At 45.5% G+C, this 27,309-nt stretch overlaps 1 protein-coding gene across 6 annotated transcripts in view; it reads right to left on the reverse strand.

Annotated features, from left to right (window-relative positions):
- Positions 1-10,954: 10,954 nt before the first annotated feature.
- Positions 10,955-27,309, reverse strand: part of LOC115167467 (protein MTSS 2) — a 91,340-nt gene continuing 74,985 nt past the window's right edge. Inside the window, exons 5-16 of one of the 6 annotated variants that reach the window (XM_029721893.1) lie at positions 27,146-27,237; positions 26,724-26,798; positions 25,766-25,774; positions 24,746-24,903; positions 22,547-22,654; positions 18,815-18,912; positions 17,010-17,142; positions 16,790-16,864; positions 16,218-16,367; positions 15,537-15,713; positions 14,984-15,149; positions 10,955-14,787 (exon numbers count right to left, since the gene is read on the reverse strand). In XM_029721893.1, coding sequence (XP_029577753.1) covers positions 14,012-14,787; positions 14,984-15,149; positions 15,537-15,713; positions 16,218-16,367; positions 16,790-16,864; positions 17,010-17,142; positions 18,815-18,912; positions 22,547-22,654; positions 24,746-24,903; positions 25,766-25,774; positions 26,724-26,798; positions 27,146-27,237 — 2,017 coding nt within the window. In that variant the 3' untranslated portion in view covers positions 10,955-14,011. Of the gene's footprint in view, positions 14,788-14,983; positions 15,150-15,536; positions 15,714-16,217; positions 16,368-16,789; positions 16,865-17,009; positions 17,230-18,814; positions 18,913-22,546; positions 22,655-24,745; positions 24,904-25,765; positions 25,775-26,723; positions 26,799-27,145; positions 27,238-27,309 lie in introns of all 6 variants that reach the window. The other 5 variants (XM_029721891.1, XM_029721894.1, XM_029721892.1 and 2 more) reach the window with 5 other exon arrangements.

Here is a 27,309-nt window from a genome sequence, read left to right on the forward strand (position 1 = left end):
CGTTACCAAGTGAAAATACCTACAAACAAAAGATGAGCTTCTCCCATCCCGATATTTTCAAACGTTTGATTTTATCGGCACAAAATCTGCAATGCTCTTGTAGTGTGAGATGTGCAACGATACTTTTTGAGTACGGTGATCAGCAATAGCCAATGAGAGCTCGCCAGAGAAGAAGCCATTGAGATGATGACGTTGTTTCGCATCACCCAGAATGTGTCTCCAGCAGGAGCGATGACTACTACTAGTATTATAGTGGCAAAATGACAAACTTTGTTATGCACATGAGCCTTAAAACCTGTACTTTTCCACTGTCTGTTTCTCTCACGTAAGAAGCCAGTGTTTTTCATCTTGTTTCTGAGTAACTTGGTCACGCGGCCAAAGACAAAGAGCCTCTGAGAGTGACCACAGTTTTTGGTCCTGTTCTTTTCGTAGCTTTCAAGGGCACAGCTGTGTGGAGATATGAAGAGAACAGAGGCTAGCTTGAGCAACAGCGACAATTCTATCAACAGAAAGGAGTAACAAAACTGGTGATATCACCAGCTATGTTCCCACCATGATCTCACATACCTGCTAAACAGCCACGCAGACAGGTTGCATTTTCCTATAAAGGCTGAGACCCAACTCTTGTTTGTTGGGCTCTTAACTCTTCACTGTTGAGTGGATTTTTATTAACCAGCTCCAGATTTGTAAATTCAATAATAAAAAGTTGTTGTTTTCAAGTTGTTCTCTTCCTTTCGATTAGAATTTCCACGACAGTATACATTTGTACTTGCTTTTAACCAAAGCATCAAATCGTTACAGCTCTAAAGTTTACAAGCTTTGAATGTTATTGAATGTTATTCAATTCAAAATCTTGGCTAGACATTTTAACTCTGTATGGCAAGCGTGAATGTCTGACTGAAAACATTATGAGGCTGCTTTGAGCTCGTTTTAGCTACGTTAACAATCTAAAGACATCATCATATCCATGTTTTCGCGAGACAGCGTGGTATCAACAATCCTCACGACCAAGTGAAGAATCTTGTAGTGTGTGACCCCGTCTGTGAAACATCATTTAGTGTGCGCACCACGTTGGCAAGAGAAAGAAACTACAGGAAAGACGATCGTTTAATGTGAGAGGCTCAGCGAGGTTAGGATTTTGAAAGTCGTGTAGGGTACACCTGGCTTTAGTCAACTTTATTGCAACATGTAAAAAATACCTAATATTTTTTCAAAATTACAAGGATTTTTATTGTTAGATTTATAATTGGATTAATTGGATTCAACAAATATATAGGCCTACTCAATAACATAAAAATAACTATTCTAGTGGTGGTGAGTAGTCATCTAGATAGTTCAATTAGAAGAACAGGATTGTCCTTTTGTTTCGTTTTAACATTACAAGTAATAATGGAAATCGACAACTCTGTCTCTGCTTTCATCCGTTTCTTTGTTGTAAGCATTTGCTGCTTCAGTGTCTTTAGATATTTTTGTCAGACGTTACTATGGAATACTGAAGTATAATTACAAGCATTTCATAAGTGTCAAAGGCTTTTATTGATAATTACATGAAGTTGATGAAAAGAATCAATATTTGCAGTGTTGACCCTTCTTTTTCAAGACCTCTGCAATCCGCCCTGGAATGCTGTCAATTAACTTCTGGGCCACATCCTGACTGATGGCAACCCATTCTTGCATATTCAATGCTTGGAGTTTGTCAGAATTTGTCCACCTGCCTCTTGAGGATTGACCACAAGTTCTCAATGGGATTAAGGTCTGGGGAGTTTCCTGGCTATGGACCCAAAATATCAATGTTTTGTTCCCCGAGCCACTTAGTTATCACTTTTGCCTCATGGCAAGGTGCTCCATCATGCTGAAAAGGCGTTGTTCGTCACCAAACTGTTCCTGGATGGTTGGGAGAAGTTGCTCTCGGAGGATGTGTTGGTACCATTCTTTATTCATGGCTGTGTTCTTAGGCAAAATTGTGAGTGAGCCCACTCCCTTGGCTGAGAAGCAACCCCACACATGAATGGTCTCAGGATGCTTTACTGTTGTCATGACACAGGACTGATGGTAGCGCTCACCTTGTCTTCTCCGGACAAGCTTTTTTCCGGATGCCCCAAACAATCGGAAAGGGGATTCATCAGAGAAAATTACTTTACCCCAGTCCTCAGCAGTCCAATCCCTGTACCTTTTGCAGAATATCAGTCTGTCACTGATGTTTTTCCTGGAGAGAAGTGGCTTCTTTGCTTCCCTTCTTGACACCAGGCCATCCTCCAAAAGTCTTCCCCTCACTGTGTGTGCAGATGCACTCACACCTGCCTGCTGCCATTCCTGAGCAAGCTCTGTACTGGTGGTGCCCCAGTCACGCAGCTGAATCAACTTTAGGAGACGGTCCTGGCGCTTGCTGGACTTTCTTGGGCGCCCTGAAGCCTTCTTCACAACAATTGAACCGCTCTCCTTGGAAGTTCTTGATGATCCGATAAATGGTTGATTTAATCTTACTGGCAGCAATATCCTTGCCTGTGAAGCCCTTTTTGTGCAAAGCAATGATGACGGCGCGTGTTTCCTTGCAGGAAAGCATGGTTGACAGAGGAAGAACAATGACTCCAAGCACCACCCTCCTTTTGAAGCTTCCAGTCTGTTATTCGAACTCAATCAGCATGACAGAGTGATCTCCAGCCTAGTCCTCATCAACGCTCACACCTGTGTTAAAGAGAGAATCACTGACATGATGTCAGCTGGTCCTTTTGTGGCAGGGCTGAAATGCAGTGGAAATGTTTTTGGGGGGATTCAGTTCATTTGCATGGCAAAGAGGGACTTTGCAATTAATTGCAATTCATCTGATCACTCTTCATAACATTCTGGAGTATATGCAAATTGCCATCATACAAACTGAGGCAGCAGACTTTGTGAAAATTAATAATTGTGTCATTCTCAAAACTTTTGGCCACGACTGTACTAGTTATCATCAGGGTTTTTGTTAGCAAGCAATAGCCTGGAAAATAGAACTGTTGTCGGCCAAAATGGCTGGGAGAATAAAAATCCCATTGCAAAATAATGCTTTTTAATCATTGATGGAAATACCAGATGAAATACATTTGACTGTCATGCTTATTGGGCTATAGGTTAATTTGCATAATTTAGTGGAATTAAATTGGCCTGTGTATATTTTCGTTAGTCATCATGTATCTTATTTATCCAACTGTCACACGTGCACAGTATACAGAGCCTATTTTGAGCGGGATTTCTCCTAAAGCTCCTCAGCTTGTTGCTGCTGGAGTAAAATGTGTGTTTATAAACCCATTCATTGTGCAACAATTCTAAATGTCTTCCCACTTCGGTTTCAATGGTCGTTTTAGTGTTATTATTGCATTTAATTTTATCTCAAGTCTGTAATTGGAGATGGCAACTTTCACACTTCTGAGACTGAAAAATAACACATAATTACAGTGTGCACAACTTAAATATAATTCCAATTAGCCTTGTTACCTACTTGAAAAGTAAACCGTGTCCAAATAAACACTTCTTAAGTACACTCACAGAAAACAAGTCTTGGATAAGTCGCAATTAATAAGAGGCTAATTAAGTCCATTTTTCATTATGTTCTCCCAGAAAACCAGAACTAAAAGAATGACAGGTCCTATACTTCTGCCAGACAAGAGGTCAGCCTCTGTAGTTGAGTGGGTTTGGCAGTCCTTTCTCCTGTTTTGATAGATATCAGTGGAAAAAAGTCATGTCACTCCAGCAACACCCTACATTCCTCAAGAGTGCAATGAGAGCCCATTGGCCTCAGTCTCCCAGCATTCACTGGTACCTTGGGAAAACGTTGCTCATCCAATAAGAGGTCTCCCACTGCTCGTCAGCTTTAAAGAGGCTGAGACCTCAGATCTGCTCATCTCATAATCGCACTGTAACAGCAGCTGTGGCTACACTCGGCCATTAACCCCAAGGCTAGGGTGTAGAGCAGAACAGCACTCACAGACAGAGATTACGGCCGGTTGATCAGCTGCTCCCTTGCAGCCTTGGCTCGGTGCTACTGACAGTGGGTTCTCCACGAGGGAGACGGCATCGCATAGCCAATGTAGCGTACTCTATGGGAAATCAATGTTTCAAGGAATATTAAAAGCCCATGTGTAGTCAAAACCAATGCTGAGCCAACCAAACAAAGAAAATAAGCACAGGAATGGAATAGAAGAGTTAAAGAGAAATTTCACCTTATTAGTTGCAGAATCTAATTAAAGGCGCTTGGGTGTCACATCACTGGGGTTTCTCTTCCTCGCTGAGAGGTGAGCTGCGCTAGCTGCATAGTGACCAGGGACACACGGTGTGGTGTGGACAGGACAGGGAGGGAGTATTGATATGCAAATACTGCTACTCATTAGCTGCAATTAATTAGAGGCAGGCTGCTGTGTGCCGCTGTGCTGGCAGTCAGACCGGCCAAGCTGTTTATCTGGAGACAAGAGATGCACATGAAACCATGTAGGCTGGGACTGATGAAGGGAGGGGAAGAAGAACAAACACTGTGGAAGAGAGACGGAATGAAAGGAAGCGAGACGGCAAAGAAAGATAGAGCGAGAGAGATACAGAGAGACAGAGACAGAGACGTTGACAAGAAAGGACGGAATTGTGTAGCAAGGCGAGAAAGGGAGGATAAGGTTGAACACGAGTGTATTGCCTGTGGACAATAGGTAGAGGTGAGAAGAGAGATGTTTTGACTGCTCAGTCCTGAGGTGGTGGCAAGTCACACCTGAGAGATCTGACCAGCTGACACTGACTTCCTTCCAAGGCAATGCTCTCGATAAGACAGTGACAAGAGGTCAGAGTCACACACGCACAGAGAGCTACTTAAAAAGGAGATGTCCACCCCCTCCACACTCACCAGACACAGAGCAAGGGTATCTCAACTATATCCAGTGAGGAGGCCTCTTATTTCCAAATACACAAAACCGTTTTCTTCCCATTCCGAGCCTCACGACAGCTGGAGCCAGCAAAGCAAAGAGAGGAAGGTGATGATGGGATGTCAGCGCACTCATTTCTCTGTCTTCAGACTGGCAGCCGTAGCTTAGCCCCGGGGGCTTCCTCCGCTATCTAACTGAACACAACCTTTCTATACCTCTGCCTCTCTCTTTTCTCTCTACTTCCATCCGTATCTAAACCGCTCTACCTTTCACATACTGGCCTACATTCCCTCCCTATACAATTCAGTTAGTCTCCCTGTGATGCACAACCGATGTACACAGTTCACACCCTTTCTCCTTGCTCTCTCCCATCTTCTCTTCAAGACTTTCAGTAAGATAAGGCATATTGCTAGTTTCGCAGTGAGCCAATATATTCTTTTTTTTCTCTTCTTCTTAATATTTTAAAGACTTGCAGGGCAAACAGCCACCAATCTCTGCTAGCATGACAACTGTGTTGTGACAAACAAAAAAGGCAGAAAAGTGGCTGACATTTTTCTGTCATCTTTTCTGATTTTCACACTCAAGGTTTCCTTTCAACTCTCAACCTTGCTTTCTCTCTCTTTTCTTCCTCAATAATGTGTATGCAACCGTTCAAAAGTTTGGGGCCACTTAGAAATGTCCTTGTTCTTAAAAGAAAAGCATTTTTTTTCGTTCATTAAAATTACATGAAATTGATCTGAAATACAGTGTAGACATTGTTAATGTTGTAAATGACTATTGTAGCTGGAAACGGCAGATTTTTTTATGGAATATGTACATAGGCCTATTATCAGCAACCGTCACTCCTGTGTACCAATGGCCCGTTGTGTTAGCTAATCCAAGTTTATAATTTTAAAGGCTAATTGAACATAAGAAAACCCTTTTGCAGTTATGTTAGCACAGCTAAACAATGTTGTCCTGATTAAAGAAGCAATAAAACTGGCCTTCTTTAGACTAGTTGAGTATCTGGATCATCGATTACAGGCTCAAAATGGCCAGAAACAAAGAACTTTCTTCTGAAACTCGTCAGTCCATTTTTGTTCTGAGAAATGAAGGCTATTCCATACGAGAAATTGCCAAGAAACTGAAGATCTTGTACAACACTGTGTACTACTCCCTTCACAGAACAGCACACACGGGCTCTAACCAGAATAGAAAGAGGAGTGGGAGGCCCCGGTGCACAACTGAGCAAGAGGATAAGTACATTAGTGTCTAGTTTGAGAAACAGACGGCTCACAAGTCCTCAACTGGCAGCTTCATTAAATAGTACCTGCAAAACACCAGCCTCAACGTCAACAGTGAAGAGGCGACTCTGGGATGCTGGCCTTCTAGGCAGAGTTGCAAAGAAAAAGCCATATCTCAAACTGGTCAAGAAAAATAAAAGATTAAGATGGGCAAAGGAACACAGACCTTGGACAGAGGAACTCTGCCTAGAAGGCCAGCATCCCAGAGTCGCCTCTTCACTGTTGACGTTGAGACTGGTGTTTTGCGGTACTATTTAATGAAGCTGCCATTTGTGGTTGCTGATAATGGGCCTCTATGTAGATATTCCATTAAAGATCAGCCGTTTCCAGCTGCAATAGTAATTTACAACATTAACAATGTCTACACTGTATTTCTGATCAGTTTGATGTCATTTTAAATTGACAAAAAAGTTGCTTTTCTTTCAAAAACAAGGAAATTCCTAAGTGACCCCAAACTTTTGAACGGTAGTGGACGTTTATACATGAATTCCTCCTGAATCATTATAATAAGTCCCAAACCACCATGTCATTTTGTGGCCTTGTGGCTGGTCCAGTTGGTATTCATTTTATCAGGATGATAAAAGTGTCTGTGTGTGTGTGTGTGTCTCAAATGGGTTGAAATATGAAGTGCTTTAATGGACAATGTGAGAGACATACTGTATAGATGAAACTGCCTTCCACATCAGAGAGACAGGCAGGCACTGAAAGAACTGACAACAACTTAAGAGAGCACCGAGAGCCAACCACTAAGAGAAACTGGGAGTTTAATTTAGCCTCTTATCATTCCATAGCCAGAGCCGCCTGTAGGGCAGGGTGTTATTATGAAGAGATACTATATTGTTATCTGGTTTATGACATTGTGAATGTCTGTCTGGAGCTCAGAGACATTATTCACGTTGCAACTGTGTGGAGAGGTTAGGTATGCGTATGTCTACAAGACGAGGCATCTAAACTATCGTCTCAAGTAAGAAACTGTTTTTAGTGCTCTGTACTCACGAGACGTTGATCCAAAGTAGGAACGCTATCCGTTGAAGTAAAAAAATAGCATTTCTCAATGCCGATGCCCTCCCAGTTGGCAAGGTAGCATACGACTTAAGTTCGTCTTCTGCTGTTCTTCTGATTAACAAAATAAGTGAGCAACAAAGTGTCTCGCTTGATCAGGTTTGCTTCTGAAAGACATCAACATGTGACTAGATGTTGTAGATGCGGGATGTGGGGTGTATTAGTGATAAGCATGACACAACGCAGCATTGATTTTTTGAACTCTGAATTGTTCTGCTAAGTTCCCCAAGTGGTGGACTTGAAGTAGTAGGCTAGACGTAAGTTTGAAGTCTGGTAAAAAAAAAGGCTGTTATCTCAAACTAACTTTAAATGTACAGTAGTTGTAACATTTTAAAACATTTCGGGGCAAATAATCTATTTTCACAAATGCAGCGTTGATTTCACAACTCTAAATTGTCCTGATACAGCCTTCCCAAATAGACATTAGTTTGGGGTGACGGAGTCTGTAAGATAAAAGGGTGCCCTATTGAGAAAGAGGCATCTCAATAGTCCAAAAAGTGGCTTCCTTTCCTCTTCTCCTGTCCTCCATCTTTACCATTCTGAAAGACATGGGAAAGCAAACCCATTGGCAGTCTTCCGTCAAATTTGTTTCACCTATCCTCATGTCTTTCAGGTCATTGCAAAACAGGTAAAGGAGATGAGGAGAAGATAATGCTAGACTATTGAGACACACCCCAACAGATCATTCTAAAGAGTGTGATGGGATGCTCACTTAAACACACTGGAGGGAGGAGTAATATGGGTTCGGATGATGTTCGGATGAGGAAGTAGTCTAGGCCAACTTGCAATAAAGCATCCTACCCTACACCCCACAATTACTACCCCTCTCATGGTCTTCAACTACAACAACAAAATACCTCATTCAATATCTCCTCCACCAGCTTGCTATTAGTGGAGCTCAACTTGTACCTTTAAACATTTCATTAGTTTCAACAAAACGGGAAGCAAAGAACAGCTGAAATGAAAACCCCTGCCTTACCCATACAGTCTCACTCAGGCGGAGGCCCCCAAGTCCCCATGAGTTTCAACGTCAGGCGTTCTCAGCTTAATTGTGCCCCACTTATTTTTAATTAAAGTTTCCTTTGTGTGGTTTAAATTGTGGCTGGGGAGATGACATTAAGTAAAGGGAACGCGTCCTTGTTCCGTCAGTGGTTTAATGAAGACAGACAGGTTTTCCGTGTACTGACGTCACTAACCCGTTGTGTGGAGTCCAGGACGGACTTCTGCATGATCTCCTAGCAGTAGCATTAGGGTGACATATAGAGCAAATAAACCAGACAGACCAACACTTCAGTATTCCGTCCCTCTGGTCAATCTGAAATTTCAAGCTACACCGAGCGCGGGGTTGGCACAGGAGGCTAGACTTACTGCTGAACTTAATTGAAGTTTTGGGTGAGATGCACGCATCAATTGGCACTACCGACAGACAATCCCCCTCCTGGAATCAGAATCTGTCTTGCTGAGTTCTTAAGCGTCCTCGGTGTTAGTCCTAGCAGATCTCTGGCGCCCCCTGTCAACCAAACACAGAACAAACGCTTGGCTCTAACTACTGTATCAACTCTCACCCTCTAGCTTAACACTGAGAGCTGTCAATGCCACTAAAACACATTTTAAAACGCCAAATGAAGGACTCTTGTCTCTCAAACCCGTGCACAGTTTAAGTACAACTTTTATTAATACTGGAATCATCACAGTGCGTTTTGTTACATTAGCAGTGACTAAAGTTAACAAAATTAAAAGGATTAATATTACAAAAAGAAAAACTTGTCATCAGCAACAGAGGCAAAACAGCCTTGGGAAAAAAAGGGCACAATAAATTAAAGAAGAAGAGAAGGAGAGAAAGTAAAGGACAGACAACAGCACCTGTAGCGTTACGTGACTCCATTGGAGGGAGGGGTTTTTGTACAAAAACATATGCACACATCATATCTCTTCACAATACTGTAATGAAAATAATGACCTTCATAAAAACTGTGGCAAGGGTCAAGTTCATAGTCGCAGTGGTTTAGCTTTCATATTGGATTGGGCTTTGGGAAGAGGAAGGGGAAGAGAGAAGAAACCACAGAGAATCCACAAGTGATAAGACATTCAGTTCTGTTACCATGGCACCTGGAAACGCGAGTCACCTCCTCCCTGCCTGACTACATCTCAGGAGCTGACAGTGTTGAGTTAACGGATGGTGACATCGTTGTGGCGTGACTTTATTGGCCTTTTAAATAGACGGGGACAGGCTGTGTGTGGGTGGGAGAGTGGGCGTGTAGCCACCGTGTGTCGAGAGTCTATGTTTTTCCATCAGTGTCAAAGATCCTCAACATACGTCAGGGCAGACTTCACGAGCACGAAGACACACCGACGCAACGCCTGTAGACAATGTAAACAAACTACTCCTAGACCACGTACAGTATAACCTCCATGCAGGACCTACACCCCATAGCTGCCCAGCTTGATTCAATCTCCGCCCTCACATATGCTTAAAAGATAGTAATTATAAGCTAGTTAAAGGGAAAAGGGTTTGGGCTTTTTGGCCATCTTATAACGGCGCAAAGCGATTTGCAAGGTCACAGTACGGCTGTGTGTCTACTGGTGGCACATTAACACCAGCCTAGACTATAAAGGCATACAGTGTTACGGTCTATGTTGGCCAGAATGACTATAGTCCCGAGGTTTTCCTGACAGTCACACACTCTTTCTAAATGTTCTTACAGTAATAAGGCTGATTAACCAAGCTCTTATCCAGGACTAAGAGTGTTGTGTTAGGCAAGGCATCATGGAGACCAATGAGACCCATAGACTGCTGTTACATATTCAGTATCCCACATTATGAATGAGTTCCATTGTTATTTCTACATAGCTTAGCGGGGGGAAAGGTATTAAATCGCACACAGTGAAACTCAAAAGGCAATGAAAGCACATTTTCTCTATTGAAATTGTGAGAGGTCTGTATAAGTGTATTCAAAAAGCTATTTAAATGAGCGGAATTTGCGACCGAGGCTGTATTGCAGAGACAAAGAAGTGAAAAATACATCTCTACACAGCACTGTGTAACCTTCTCTCAACATGAAAAGAAAAGTATATTATGCTCCAACACTCCCATCAACCCATTTGCTCCATTCCCCACAACGACAGCGCTAACACCATGGACACGCCACCCGTGGCTAGCACAACAGGATACGCAGACAAACAACTCACCCGATTTGAGAGAGAGATAAGTCAAATGGGCACTTATCGCAAATGAACACTCACTTCGAGTGAAGTTAAGGCTTAATTAAAATGATTTCATTAGCTATAATCCAGCCAGCATGAGTCATCATATCTTGTTCTCAAGGAAGTGTTGTCCTTTTAATGTGAAACTAGCCTTTTATTGTGACGACACAGTTATTCCCTGTCCTTGCATTAGCCCCAGCGGGAAAGTGCTTCAGTCAAAGTCCTGTTGGGGGTTTGGATTAGGCTCTGGTTTAAGAGCTGATGCTGAGGCAGCCTATGGAGTGAGCTGCTAGTAGGAGTTGGGGTTGTGGTGGATGGGTGGATAAGAGGTTTAAAGGAAACAAGTTCATTCATTGAGTATAAGCGGGGGGTAGCCCACTGGGCAAAATCTAGTCAACGTTGTTTCCACGTCATTTCAACCCATTTCAATCTAAGTGATGACGTTTAATCAACGTGGAAAACGAATTGAATCTGCAAGAAGTCCTCAACGTAAGGGCCTTCCGTCTTTTTTTCGCCCACCTTTTAACCTTAATCCAATGACATCGCAATATTTTGGGGGGGATTTCATATTGAATCCTTGTTAGATGACAACTCAACCAAACGTAAATCAAAACGAGACGTTAAACTGACGTCTGTGCCCAGCGGGAGGATGGCGAGAACCAAGTGATAGTGAGGAAAGAGGGAAAGAGAGTCTGGACCCAGAGACAGCCCAGCCGCGGGAGTGTGAGGGAGTGAGGTGACTGCTAGTCATTCGCCATGGTGTCTAGGGAGAGTGTCACTTCATCCCAGACAGAGAGACACAACTGAGACTGACATCCCTGTAGTTTCCCCTGTAGGGGTCCTCTCAGTCTCAGCCTAACACACACTCACCACAACAGCCCTGTCTCCCTCACCCTGTCTTGTCTCTGTGCCACATCCTGTCTTTCTCTCGCTCTAATGCTCTGATAAAAGTGACGGTTACAGAGTTGGGTTCTCGGGAACGGTAAGGAGCATCACACACAATCAGAATGAAGCAGAGTAATCCAAGCATGACAAGAAATTGGAACAGAATAATTGCCAGAGTTACATCTGCACATTTAAAAAGACAGTAAACATGTTTACCTTTTTGTTAGATAAGAAGTTGTATTGTTAAATTGGCTAATAAACACACTCCCATATTGCTGTCATACACTGTACATTTGACATTTGCCTTTTTTAATTCAGTAATGCGAAATAATGTGAGTTGAACTCCTTTTTAAAAATTCTAGCGTGTGTTCACCTTCTTATACAATATGTGCATGTATATATGTATATATACATATACATCGTTATGACCTGTGCTTTGCAGAAATTCTCTGGATGAGCATCCTCTGGTCACTTCCAACCACACTGCTGGTCCCTCCCCTTCCTCCGCCACTCCGCCCCCACCCTGTCACACCCACACTCACCTACTCCCACACACATACCCTCTTCAGCCCCCTCGCTGAAGTACTATTTCTGAGTTCATGAGAAAAGTTCTCTCCAGCAGAGGAGCGATATTCTACAACAGCGGGTGTTTCTCTCACCTTCTCAAAGCAGATCCTCGCTTTAAAACAGCCACAGGCATTTCTAAAACGGTGCTCTGTTTAGGCCAAATAAATAAATAAGCATTGAGATACATTTTGTAATGGCCATTGTTGTCGAGGTGAGGACATCAACAGTCACTGCTAGGGAGCATGGACTAACCCATGAAGTTCATCACTACCCTACAGTACAACGGTCAGAATTATGCTCTCTCTGCCTGCTGTGATATACTGTTCTCTGAAGATGATTTTTTAGATTTTTTTTTTATTGATAAAAGCAAGACTACAGCATAACATTATTGCAAAAATATGGCAACATAATTTTCTGAAAGGTTACTCTATTTTCATACAGTTTCTAGTCTTGACTTCCTCCTGTGCGTCTGACTCTTAACTCGGGCGTACTGTATGAACAGGCAGTGAAATACTCATTCCATCTCTCTCCGCTGCATCAACTCTCTTCCAGCTAACTCTGTAAACATAAATACCCCCCTTCTTCCTCCCAATCTGGCAACCTCTTAGGGCTGCACAAGGTTCAAATTAGCTATGGATCTCATGTTTGAGACTCACAACAGGTGATGACAAGTACAGCAGCTTACCATCCCCCACTTTACATAAATGTTATGATCTCCATTATAAATCCGTTTTTGGAATTCAACATTTTTCAGCACGGACCCATTGTACATAATCATTCCCCCAATCCCGTATCCTTCCGTTTCCATTTCCCACCTTTCTTTATCACTTCCTTTTTTCCATCTTCCTATTCTCTCACCAATCGAACTGCTTCGCTCACTGGTCCGTGGCAGGCACTCAGCACACCGCATGGCAACCAACTGTCTCACTCCCCCCCAGCACCCTCGTCTCATCACATAGCGTGACCACACTGACTCCTAGTGGTCACACTAGAAATTAACCTTCAAAGTGCTTCAGTTTTCTATCATTTTTCTTCTTTTTTTTTAAACACATCAGGCTAGGACTTGAGAAAAGTCCAGGGCCAAAGTTAGACAGCAATTCTCACGTGTACTTGAGCATGCCTGATGATTGCCTGCGAGTTAAAAAAAGAGAACCTAAACCTAAGATAACAGCTTCTGTTTCTCCTCCACTCCGGAGGCAGAAAATAAAACGCATTTATTGCTCCATTTCCTATTAAAATGTTCTCTCTGGATTTAGAAAATATATACGCCTGGCTTCATTTTGTCGTTTCTCATACAGTGGTAACAGGAAATCAAATGTCACAATAAAAAACAGTCCACTGGGCACAGGCGTCCATTCAATGTCTATTCCACGTTGGTGCAAAGTAATTTCATTAAACTTACGCGGAAACAACGTTGATTTAGCTAGTGTGTGCCCAGTGTGAAGGGTTACAACAAAACGACACAGAGGGGAGAAGCCCCACTCTCAAATACAACCAGCTGACCTGCAGCAGAACTCTGCCCACCTCTTACACGCACACGCGCGCACACATGCACACACACTGTTAGCCATGGTTTAAAGCTAACAGTGCGTTGTCAGAGCCTTGTGGCCTGAGCCAAAGGGAGAGGGAGAGATGGAGCCCCCATTGACCCCACTTTTCATCTGTCTCTCTGCCACCTGCTTCCCTCTGCTTTACACTAGAATGGGGGGGTGGGGGGTGGGAGGGGGTAAGAGGTTGAGTGAGGAGTGGGGGGTTGCGGGAGGAGGTGGAGAGGGTGGCTGGAAGTCCAGGTCCCTATAAACAGTCCCTCTCTCTCTCAGCAGTCAGTCCAGTCCAGACAGAGTCTCTATATACAGTCTGAGGACCCCCTGGTGATGGTGGTGCTAATTAAACAAACATGCGCCCAGACACGATAGAGTTATAGTGGCCAGAGCCTGTCATTATTATTCATGATTTACTTTTTCATTATCAGCATTATTATTGTTATTTATCATTTACTTCTAATTAAACTTTTTTTTTGTAATCTTCTGTTGTCATATTTACTTCTTTACTACAGAGTCAGTACTGTATGTAGTAGTTGGGGCACCTCGGTGGGTGCAGGCTGCGCTCCCTCCGCTCCGTTGTGGGCCATCACAAAATCCTGGGCGCTGACCTGTCGTTGGAGACGGTCTTGCGGAGACGCACGCCCCTGCGGATGGACACCAGCACGTCGGTGCCTGACCCGGGGGCCTGGGGGTCGTGCTGGGGGGCCGGGCCAGGCGGGGGGTCATCAGGGAGGTTGGCGAAGGGGAACTGTCCCTCCCCAAGGGCATGGGCACTGGCCACCAGCTCTCCTATCTTCTCCACCAGGCTGTGGCGGTTAGCGGCTATCATCTGGTCCTCCTCAGAGCCGTGCTGAACATACACACTCATCTCCATCGCTCCCCCAGACCCCCACGCTGTGTTGGGCAGGCTCAGACGCTTGGGAGAGGCCTTCACATACTCCAACGCGTTGGGGGAGGAGTCATCCGCCACGTAGAACACACACTCCTCACTGCCCACACGTACCGGAGGCCCGGGGTACCCCCCAGGAGCATCAGGCACCGTGGGTGTCTTCACTGGCACTATGGGCGGGCGGATGGGGATGGGGCCCGCGTTGGACAGGGTGCGTCTCACACCCGGCTTGGTGGATGGGGTTCGGCGGATGGTGGCAGTCCCAGGGGTCCCAATGCCCCCTCCCCCTCCAGGCATTCCACCCTGGGCCCCACTGGGCAGACCAGCGGTGCTGGCCGGCCTCTTGGTCTGGATCATACGGCGGTAGTTCTGGCCGATGTTGCTGTGGCGGGGGATGGTGGAGGACTTGTCAAAGTCAGTTGACGCCTCACCTTCGGCATCTCCATTCACAGAGTAGCAGTCATAATCCGACCCTGGGGGAGAGAGAGAGATAGAGGGGTGTGCTGTGTTATTCAGAGGAATAGTATTGCATGCATTATGCTGTTGGGGACGGTTTCCTTGAGCGAGGACAGCGAGTGCATTCTCTGTTGGTTAATGTAAGTGAGGTTGACTTCTGTATGTATTGGTGTTTACTCTACGAGCGAAGGAGTGTACTTGTCAGAGTGGTACCCTGAGAGGGGATAGTGTCCTCGGAGCAGGAGGGAGTGGTGGTCTGGGTACTGTAACCACTAGAGTACTGCAGGGAGTCCCTGTTGCTCTTCTGCTGCTCTATGCTGAGACCACGGGTCAGGACCATGGCCAGGTCACTGGCTGCTGGAGACACCTCTTCACCGTGCTGGGAGGAAGCGACAACACATTGTTTTTAGTCATTAAGAAGACACTCTTATCCAATGCGACTTACGAGTGCATACATTTTAATACTTTTGTCATACTGGTCCCCCGTGGGAATCGAATGCTCTACCAACAGAGCTACACGGGACTAGTGGACTAACACAGGACTAACACATGATTAGGATGATGACTAAGGATCTAACCGTATCGCAATCAATAGCCTTAGCAAACACTTATCACATGGTAGGAGCACAGGACCACTACCAAGCACAACGGACAGACTATAACCACCAAACTCCAATCAGGGGTTAAAATCCAACAGTTGTGTTATAGCAGCATGTGTCTTGTATTCACCACCATTGCGAGGTAAATCTGCATATTCTCTCGTTACCTTGGCAGCGATGGTGGCGGGGTTCATTCGGGACCTCTGGACATCGTCTGGGTGAGCACCAGCATATCCCTGGGAGCCCGGGGATGCCTCGCTCTCCTTCAGCCTATCCAGAGGCTCCTTCCTCCGCTGAAGCGTGGCAGCCAATGGCTGCTCATAAGAACCTGCCTTGGACCAATCCTGAAGCGGTGGGTGTGATTAATAAGAAGCAGTGAGAAAAGCAACAGAGCGAACTCTCCAATGAGAGAGACCCGTCCACTATCCAGCAGTTTGACGCCTTTCATCTGGGTACAGTGTGGGGGTAGTTTGGGGGGGGGGGATTCCTCATCGTGTGTGTGTGAGTGTTTGGTATTGGGCCAAGTCGATGAGTGGGTTTATTGGTTTGAAGCCTTTTGAGTTTGTGAGACTTCGAAAGGTGAAATGGGTGCCCCCCATGGCCTGCTCAGTTTAGCAAATCACCACACAGGAGATTTGAAACCAGGGATGTGAGACTGATGGCCAACTACAACAGAAAAGGCACACAGGTTAGGGAGCAAAGTAACGAAGTCATGAATGAGTTAAGCAGATGGTGAAATGAAAAGAAAAACCTGGTGAATAAGCGTTAACTCAAGAAGCACAAATTAAAAAATAAAAATAAAAAAATAACCAAAAGCTGCAAAGAAAAGTGTACAGATGAAAACAAACCTTCCAGCAAGGAACCTTTGATGTGGGAGAGGTAGTGTTGGATCCAGGGGAGTAGTTATAGGGTGGGGACGCAGGAAGTATGACAGAGAGAGGCCTGATGGAGCCAGTGTGAGAGAGAGCAGGGCGGAAGGTAGCGAAGGACGAGCCAAACTGCGGAACGGAGAGACAAGATCGTGATCGTCAGAGCGTCCATCAACGCCAAAGGCTTACGGGAGGAGCCTTTGTGATGTGACCTCTGGGTCACAGAGACATACTGTACATGCACGCAAGTACGTGCACTCCCAAACACACGCATACACAAACTGTATGAGTAGCAGAAGAAAAGAGGGCAAAGACAAGAGACCAGCGGCGGCAGAGCAGATGACCACAAGTTGACCTGGACTGATGAAGAACACATACTTAGGGAGACCATCCTGCCGGTCAGTTTTACCAGCTTCTCTCATACACATATACAGTACAACATTACAGTATGCGATACACAGACGACTAAAACGAGCATGGCTATGTGGATCATGTATTCCAATATGGCTGCACCCGTTAGGACAGGAGTGCGAGGTAGCTGTTGTACTTACTGTTGTGGGAGAGCTGCACTCACTGACTGGCTGGCAGGTCTCGGATGCCTCTGAGGATGCAGAGCTTGATGACTTCTGCAGTAGGAAACAGAGGTCAAAAAAGAGACGGAATGAACGCAAAACCAAGAGACTTCAGGGCAGAAGAGTCGAGGAAATAAAACCAAGGAGGGGGCGGAGCTGCGTTTCAGCACTGCAGCGACATCTGTGACGGCAGTCCTACCTGGCTGGTGATGTCAGAGGGCATCGGCGAGGGAGGCTTGGAGTAGACGTTGGCGTCCTGCGATATGAAGCCTGAATCGTGGGAGGAGACGCTGCTGAGGCGGTGAGCGTTCCCCGGTGGCGGGTGGGCCAGGCTGCGGTAGCGATAGGACGAACTGGGTGAGTGAGTCTGAGAGCCTCCGGAGGAGCGGGAGGCACTACTGTGGGCGCTGTTCACACTGCTGCAGGGGGGTGGGGCCAGGGTGAGAGGGTGGTGAGGTGGCAGGGAATAGGGTCAGGCAGGGTGAAGGGAAGTATTCAAGGGAGGGTGATATCATATAAACCACATTTATGAAGTAAGAGGTGGAGAAGGTGTGAGATTGAATGAGGATGTGTAGCGATGGATATGGGAGAGAGTGATGAAGTGAAATGAAAAAGGTTAGCGAGGTACAGTGAAGAATGGGCCAGAGGAGCAGAGAAAGCGATGGGTAGAGTTCATATGAGAGAGACGGGTAGTTTATATGAGGGGCAGAGTTCATATAAGAGAGACGGGTAGTTTATATGATGGGCAGAGTTCATATGATAGAGACGGGTTGTTTATATGATGGGTAGAGTTCATATAAGAGAGATGGGTAGTTAATATAATGGGTAGAGTTCATGTAAGAGAGATAGGTAGTTTTATATGATGTGTAGAGGTTAAGATGAGGACATTCCCAATTTGGAGTTGAAAGTAGAGAGCATCAGCAGTGAAAGAGGGGAACCCAACCAGAATAGGGGGGAAAGAGGCACAGAGAGTAGAGAAGCCAAACACACAGGAAGAGAAAGAGGCCGTGCAAATACAGAGGAATAGGAAGTGATCAAACCACAGGAAATAGAGAAGAGGCCAAACACACAGAACACCAAGGGTAATGTAGAGTGGAGAGGTTGGGAGACACACACACACATGCAGGGATGGGGATAGACATGTTGAGCGTGGAGGGGGGTCAGAGGTAGAGAGTTGGGGAGGGAGAGGAGGAGGAAACATGGAAAAGACAAGTTAAGAGAGTGTGAGAACATGTGAGAACCAAGCATGGGTAGATTAGACACACAGGGTACAAGGCAGGGTAGCTGGCATGCCCAAAGAGACATGGCCTCCCAGACAGTGACACAAGCGACACACACACACATATAAACACACAGACACATAGACCATGTCACCACATCAGAGCACTGCCGTGACAAGCCTGAGAGATACTTCTTCAGAATAGAGGACACCACTTCAGACCTAACAAGTGTCCTACTTCATCACACATGGAAACAGGGATTATTTTGAAAAACACTCCATAACATTGTAATATACATGTCATGTGCTATTTGTTATCATCAAACAAGTCTGTTTTAAGTTGAAATAAAGTTGTGATTTTCACCACTAAGTGAAAAAATACGGGGAAAAAAACGTTTAGTGCTCTGAGTGTTGCATGCCATATGGTGCCATCTGTGATAAAACTCTGTGAGGACAGACGACATAACAGACATATGGACCAGCAGACAGACGCTCAGTAGACACGCATACAGACAGACATGCCCAGACATGCAGGGGCGCCTTTTTTTCTAAGATACGACACTTATCTGAACAGCACCTCTCACTGACACACTTTCGCTGTCACTTTTATTGTCAGACATACTTGCATGTTCACACTCACAAAGTCTACAACATATCATCCACACACACCTAGGCTCAAAACAAAAACAAAGAATCCCCCTTTCGTTGATCAAATCAAATGAACCCAAGTCAATACAAATGTCTGTATTTCTTGCCCATGTGTCCTGTCTCCCTCTGGTTCGTACCTGCACATGCTGCTCTTCCTGGAGCCAGAACTGCTGGGGGAGGAGGGAGGAGTCTGGTAGGACCAGCTGTAGTCTGAACCCTTCAGGTCTTTAATCACCTGGGAGAGAGAGAGTCAATCCGATTGGCACCATATAAGTGTTATACAGTGGCTCCTCCTTTAAAAGTTGTGTCATACTGCGGCACACCTTGAGGGCTAACGCAGCATTCTGTGGCACTTTATCTATTTGTCAGCCATTTTTTTTCTGTTAATGCAAGTTATTGCTAGTTTGACCACCAGAGGGCATCTTTGAGAAGCATTTTATGGTCTTCTATATTGCAGGCACGTGGGAGACCGTAGGCTGTCCTTGTAAATAAGAATTAGTTCTTAACTGATTCCATATGTGCTATTTCATAGTTGTGATGTCTTCACAAGGGCTGATTTCAAGGTTTTACTGCTAACCTACAAAGCATTACATGGGCTTGCTCCTACCTATCTTTCCGATTTGGTCCTGCCGTACATACCTACACGTACGCTACGGTCACAAGACACAGGCCTCCTTATTGTCCCTAGAATTTCTAAGCAAACAGCTGGAGGCAGAGCTTTCTCCTATAGAGCTCCATTTTAATGGAATGGTCTGCCTATCGATGTGAGAGACGCAGACTCAGTCTCAATCTTTAAGTCTTTATTGAAGACTCATATTTTCAGTAGGTCCTATGATTGAGTGTAGTCTGGCCCAGGAGTGTGAAGGTGAACGGAAAGGCACTGGAGCAACGAACCGCCCTTGCTGTCTCTGCCTGGCCGGTTCACCTCTCTCCACTGGGATTCTCTGCCTCAAACCCCATTACAGAGGCTGAGTCACTGGCTTACTGGTGCTCTTCCATGCCATCCCTAGGAGAGGTGCGTCACTTGAGTGGGTTGAGTCACTGACGTGATCTTCCTGTCCGGGTTGGCGCCCCCCCTGGGTTGTGCCGTGGGCGAGATCTTTGTGGGCTATACTCGGCCTTGTCTCAGGATGGTAAGTTGGTGGTTGGAGATATCCCTCTAGTGTGGGGGCTGTGCTTTGGCAAAGTGGGTGGGGTTATATCCTGCCTGGTTGGCCCTGTCCGAGGGTATCGTCGGACGGGGCCAGTTTCTCCTGACCCCTCCTGTCTCAGCCTCCAGTATTTATGATGCAATAGTTTATGTGTCGGGGGGCTAGGGTCAGTCTGTTATATCTGGAGTATTTTGCCTGTATTATCCGGTGTCCTGTGTGAATTTAAGTATGCTCTCTCTAATTCCCTTTCTCTTTCTTTTTCTTTCTTTCTTTCTCTCTCTCGGAGGACCTGAGCACTAGGACATATGCCTCAGGACTGCCTGGCCAATGACTCCTTGCTGTCCCCAGTCCACCTGGTCGTGCTGCTGCTCCAGTTTCAACTGTTCTGCCTGCGGCTATGGAACGCTGACCTGCTCTCTAGAGACAGCAGGAGCGGTAGAGATACTCTGAATGAACGGCTATGAAAAGCCAAGTGACATTTACTCCTGAGGTGCTGACCTGTTGCACCCTCTACAACCACTGTGATTATTATTATTTGACCCTGCTGGTCATCTATGAACATTTGAACATCTTGGCCATGTTCTGTTATAATCCCCACCTGGCACAGCCAGAAGAGGACTGGCCACCCCTCATAGCCTGGTTCCTCTCTAGGTTTCTTCCTAGGTTCTGGCCTTTCAAGGGAGTTTTTCCTAGCCACCGTGCTTCTACACCTGCATTGCTTACTGTTTGGGGTTTTAGGCTGGGTTTCTGTACAGCACTTTGTGACATCAGCTGACATAAGAAGGGCTTTATAAATACATTTGATTGAAATTTGATTGATTCACTATTATTCTACAATGTAGAAAATAGTCAAAATATAGAAAAATCCTGGAATGAGCAGCTGTGTCCAAACTTTTGACTGGTACTTGATTGACTTCTTCGGGCTGGGGGGCAGTATTCGGAAGTTTGGATGAATGAGGTGCCCAAAGTAAACTGCCTGTTACTCAGGCCCAGAAGCTAGAAAATGCATATAATTGGTAGTATTGGATAGTTTCCAAAACGGTTAAAATAATGTCTGTGAGTATAACAGAACTGATATGGCAGGCGAAAACCCGAGGACAATCCATCCAGAATTAATTTTTTTCATCTCACCACTTATTACAATGGCTGTCAATGGGAATATAAAAGGAAGACCTCCCAGATTGCAGTTCGTAGGGCTTCCACTAGATGTCAACAGTGTTTAGAAAGAGTTTCAGGCTTGTTTTTTGAAAAATTAGTTCGAATTTGTAGTTTTTCAAAGTGGCTCCCATTTTGGCTGTAATGTTTGCTGCGCGTTCCAGTGAGGGCGTGCACTTCGTTATTTATCTCCGGTAATGGTCTCTGGTATTCTCCATCTTAAATTTTATAGTTTATTTACATATTAGGGTAGCTGAGGATTGATTAGGAATGTTGTTTGATATGTTTGGAAGGAGTTTATTGGTAACTTACGGGATTCATTTGTATGCATTTTGAACGAGGGAAACCGGTGGATTACTGAGTCAAGCGCTCCAATGAAACATACTTTTTTGGGATATAAAGAAGGACTTTATCGAACAAAAGGACCATTTGTTATGTAGCTGGGACCCTTGTGATTGCAACCAGATGAAGATCTTCAAAGGTAAGTGATTTATTTTATCGCTATTTCTGACTTTCCTGTAGCCTCTGCTTGGTTGGAAAATGTATGTAAAGCTTTTGGGTGCGGGGCGCTGTCCTTAGATAATCGCATGGTGTGCTTTTGCCGTAAAGCCTTTTTGAAATCTGGCAAAGCGGCTGGATTAACAAGAAGTTAAGCTTTTAAATAATGTATGACACTTGTATTTTCATGAATGTTTAATATTATGATTTCTGTCATTTAAATTTGGCACTCTGTAATTTCACCGGATGTTGTCGAGGTGGGACGCTAGCGCCTCAATGATCCGTAAGAAGTTAATTAATTTGATTAATATTATGGTGTTTCTATTCCATAAAAACGAAAAACCCTCAGGGTTTCCGTTAGGATGGAATAGAAAATATGGCGCTGTACAATGTGACGCTCATAAATTCAGAGCATTGTCAGATTGTCAGTGTGTAAATTCTGACCGTTTCGCTCTCGGAGCGCACACTGGACGTTCGGGCCGAGGAGTAGGGTTGATTTGAGCGTTCTGGCCTTACAACAACAGTCAAGCACCCAAGCTAATATTGGCTAGCTTGCTAGCTACTTCCAGACACAAATGAGACCCCTCTGACCATTTTACTCGCCCTAGCTGAGCTGGTTAAGCAGTTTTCGTGTTAACCAGAGCGTTGGTGACTGTAACTGTGCTGCTGGAAACAATTCAGTTACGGTTTTTTGCCTGAAAGGGGGGAAATATGAGAATGATTCACATGGACATGTAGCATTAGCTTCAGTTGTAATGAACGAGCTGGTAAACTGCATGCTTCCCTTATAGGAACTCCTAGGCATTACTAATCAAACTCTGTACAAACAGACATCAATAGAGCACACTGGTCATATTATCACATTCGGATAAATGAATAGCATATTGCTTGCTGGTGCACATTATGATGCTATTCTTGTTATTGCACATTTCACTCTATCACACAAGCACTGTTCCATCCAGCATCTAATGACCTCTGTCTAGACGATGGGACTGAGAGATGGTGCATTATACTAAAATACTAGACTAAAAATAATACAAATATCTTAGAAGAGAGTGTCGGTACCTGCTCGCTGGCGGGGGGCAGTTTGTGGGGATCAGTGGTCAGCACAGTGAGGTCATCAATAATGGCCTGGAGGTGAGTGATCTCTCCCAGCATGGCAATCTCTCCATTCTGGTCAAAACAACGAGACTCATTTCAGTTAGTTAGTTAGTGTTATTATACACTGCTCAAAAAAATAAAGGGAACACTAAAATAACACATCCTAGATCTGAATGAATGAAATAATCTTATTAAATACTTTTTTCTTTACATAGTTGAATGTGCTGACAACAAAATCACACAAAAATAATGACTGGAAATCCAATTTATCAACCCATAGAGGTCTGGATTTGGAGTCACACTCAAAATTAAAGTGGAAAACCACACTACAGGCTGATCGAACTTTGATGTAATGTCCTTAAAACAAGTCAAAATGAGGCTCAGTAGTGTGTGTGGCCTCCACGTGCCTGTATGACCTCCCTACAACGCCTGGGCATGCTCCTGATGAGGTGGCGGATGGTCTCCTGAGTGATCTCCTCCCAGACCTGGACTAAAGCATCCGCCAACTCCTGGATAGTCTGTGGTGCAACGTGGCGTTGGTGGATGGAGCGAGACATGATGTCCAAGATGTGCTCAATTGGATTCAGGTCTGGGGAACGGGCGGGCCAGTCCATAGCATCAATGCCTCCCTCTTGCAGGAACTGCTGACACACTCCAGCCACATGAGGTCTAGCATTGTCTTGCATTAGGAGGAACCCAGGGCCAACCGCACCAGCATATGGTCTCACAAGGGGTCTGAGGATCTCATCTCGGTACCTAATGGCAGTCAGGCTACCTCTGGCGAGCACATGGAGGGCAGTGTGGCCCCCCAAAGAAATGCCACCCCACACCATGACTGACCCACCGCCAAACCGGTCATGCTGGAGGATGTTGCAGGCAGCAGAACGTTCTCCACGGCGTCTCAAGACTCTGTCACGTCAGTCACATGTGCTCAGTGTGAACCTGCTTTCATCTGTGAAGAGCACAGGGCGCCAGTGGCGAATTTGCCAATCTTGGTGTTCTCTGGCAAATGCCAAACGTCCTGCACGGTGTTGGGCTGTAAGCACAACCCCCACCTGTGGACGTCGGGCCCTCATACCACCCTCATGGAGTCTGTTTCTGACCGTTTGAGCAGACACATGCACATTTGTGGCCTGCTGGATGTCATTTTGCAGGGCTCTGGCAGTGCTCCTCCTGCTCCTCCTTGCACAAAGGCGGAGGTAGCGGTCCTGCTGCTGGGTTGTTGCCCTCCTACGGCCTCCTCCACGTCTCCTGATGTACTGGCCTGTCTCCTGGTAGCGCCTCCATGCTCTGGACACTACGCTGACAGACACAGCAAACCTTCTTGCCACAGCTCGCATTGATGTGCCATCCTGGATGAGCTGCACTACTTGAGCCACTTGTGTGGGTTGTAGACTCCGTCTCATGCTACCACTAGAGTGAAAGCACCGCCAGCATTCAAAAGTGACCAAAACATCAGCCAGGAAGCATAGGAACTGAGAAGTGGTCTGTGGTTACCACCTGCAGAACCACTCCTTTATTGGGGGTGTCTTGCTAATTGCCTATAATTTCCACCTGTTGTCTATTCCATTTGCACAACAGCATGTGAAATTTATTGTCAATCAGTGTTGCTTCCTAAGTGGACAGTTTGATTTCACAGAAGTGTGATTGACTTGGAGTTACATTGCGTTGTTTAAGTGTTCCCTTTATTTTTTTTAGCAGTATATATGGCAATAGCACTGGCCTTATGTGAATGACTGCAACTGTTCGGCTTTGACTCAACACTAGAGGGCAATGTCAACATATTTTAGCTGGTGGCTTATTGACTCCCCCCCCCCCCCCCCCAAGTTAGGTTTCAGCCCCTGACAAGTCTCTCCTCCTCCTGTTTCATGTTCACTCTGGCCCGATCCCAAATCATCCCCTAAACCCTTCATCATGTGCCCTTTTGGAGACTTGATAGGATTTGATTGGTATGAGCAACCTGGTAATAGCTCCACCTCGCCCTCTGATAGGCTAGATGGAAGTTTTACCATATTGCTTATACCAATCAAATCCTCTCAGATCACCACAAGTGCATAAAGCGTAGGGCTTAAGGGACGATTAGGGATTGGCCCCATGTCTCACCCCAGCTCCCTGGTGTTTCCCCTCCCCATACAGCCCCTGCCTCCCCTCCTCCAGTCTTACCACTACAGGCTGCAGGAAGCCGATGAAGGTGCAGAAGCGTCCCCTCTCCTCCACCAGAGCTCTGCGCACCGCCTGCTTCTCTGTCTCCTCCATTAGCAGGTACATGTCATTCACATCATGCATGGCACTATCCAGCTGGGGCTGCAGGTCCCCTCGGCCTGTTGAGCCAGGAGGAAGAGCACAGGGGACAGGGACAAGGAGCAGGGAAAGGGAAACAGAGGGCAAAGGGCATAGTATACAGGGAGTGGGGGATTGGGTATGTAGAGAGAATGCAGGTAGCGAGACAAGGAAGGACAAAAGGAGGAGAAGAGGGTAACAGAGAGGTCACAAGGAAAAACCAAAGCGTGACACAAAAGAGAGAGGAGAAGGAGAGAAAGAAAAGATTACAAATGTGTGGTGTGTCTGGGCTTGAAGGGACAAATCTCACCCCTCCCTTCCTCTCATCCCTCCCTTCTCGGTCCCCCAAGCCAATGACAGACACCATGAACACAGGACAGAATGATCTACAAACTCTATACTGGTACTGTATCTACATGAGCTAAACAGAAATGCATACAGACACTAAACAGACTGACATCTACAGAAGTAATAATGGAAAATGAACAAAAAGAGTACGTCTTCAAAATGTCTTGAAATGTTAAGTCATGCAGCAGGGAGTAGAGTCAGAGACGGCCATGATAGAGAAGATAGGGGGAACCTTAGTCAACAGCAACCAGTGCTGTGAGCAGAAAGAGCTTTAGAACAACAAGTCATGCAGGAGTCACAAAGGTCACAGGACAGCATTCCAGAGGCCTCAGAAAGAAGACGGTTACAGCTAGTAGGTTACAGCTAGTAGGCCTAACTAGCTGAAGATGAGTGAATCAGGCCAAATGTATGACAGTGATGTAAATCACTTAGCTTTTTACTATCTCCCAATAGTAATTGTTTTGGGCATGGGAAAACCCCTCTACACAGAATACATGTGAAGAAGAAGATGTAGCATAGCATAGCAGTGTTGTGGGACGAGAAGCACATACTTACCCTGGATTTCTACAGAAGGGAAATCAACCACAGACAGAGAGAGAGCGAGAGAGAGAGGGAGTGAGGAGAGGAGGGGAGGGGAGAGAAAAATAGTAAGGAAGGGACAACAAAGATGGGTTGAGAGGAGGATTTGGGGGACATACAGGGGGTCAGAGGGTTGACAGAGGTAAAGGAGAGAGAGCAGAGATCGTTGAGCTCATCGTTAGGGTTAGTACAAGGAAGCCATCACAGCTCAGTTCACGGCCAAAGTGCGCACGGTTAGAGCAAAAACACTGTTGCCAAAATCAAAAGCAATTCAATCTGGTAAAGCAACCCAAGCATCAATGTTCCACCGGTTTTAAGATGAAATACACCTCAGTTCATCATTTTAGGTTCTTGCATCTGCCTGGCAACTGTCTAGAAATAGCCTTAAATAGACAACGGTATTTATTGGCTGCTGGATCAGAGTGAACTGCATCATCGCGAATGAGGGAAGGCCTGTCATTATCATCCTGACCACCAGGGGAGAGTGTTGCACTATAACCTCAGTCTTCACTAACAGTCAGTGGAGCTATGTTCTCCCTCACTGCGGCTTCCCTCATTTCACCCCCCCACTCAAGTGATTTGAGGCCCTTTTAAAGACCAAACTGTAATCGTCAACCAGCTACAATGCCTTGGCAAAGGATCTCACCTTGAGGATTTGACCTTGACATTTTCAGCACTACTACTACTACTACTGTAATATCATGCTGAAGGGGAGAAGCAGCTGAGACCGTTACATTACAGAGAATGTCCGGGTTAACCTATAGTTATACAGCCCAAACAAAATGCAAAACCTGCTGTGGTTTCAGAGCGCTGGATAGCCGGAGAGGGCAGTTTAGAAGTATTCAGCCATGCTAGCTGTCAGTCGGAGAGAGAGAGAGAGAGAGAGAGAGAGAGAGAGAGAGAGAGAGAGAGAGAGAGAAGAGGAGCAGCCTACCTTTCCGGGCCTTCTTCTGCAGTTTCATGGTGTCTGAGGACTTCTTCTTGATCTCATGACGAGATCTCTTGTACTCTGGAGGAGAGAGCGGGGACAGAACGTCATCCATATTGGCCCAGGAGAATATGATTGAGGTACCCTGTGTGTGTCTCACCCCCATCATGATGTCTTCATCATGGCCACCTAGTCATCCCCCTCATTCCTACTTGGCATATATCACTCCTCACCTCTCCACCATGCTCGCTGATGTGTGGTGAGCGTTCTGGCACAACAATGGTTGCCGTGCATCACCCAGGTGGGTGCCACACATTGGTGGTGGATGAGGTGAGTTTCCCGCTTACTATGCAAAGCTCTTTGAGTACCTCAGCTGGTAGAAAGGCACTATGGAAATCCAATCCAATATTGTTATTATTATTATTCACCTTTGGCATGGTCCTTGTCCAGCTGGTTGGCTGTCTTCTTCCAATCCTCAATCCTGTCCTGGAGAGGAGTGATCAAGCTCTCCATCAGGGCACTGGGAGGACAGAGGGAAAGAGAAAGAGCGGGGGACAATGGGTGTGTTAATTAATGGTTATAATAATGATTT

This window comes from Salmo trutta, chromosome 29 (assembly GCF_901001165.1).
Source record: "Salmo trutta chromosome 29, fSalTru1.1, whole genome shotgun sequence".
Classification (NCBI taxonomy): Eukaryota; Metazoa; Chordata; class Actinopteri; order Salmoniformes; family Salmonidae; genus Salmo; species Salmo trutta.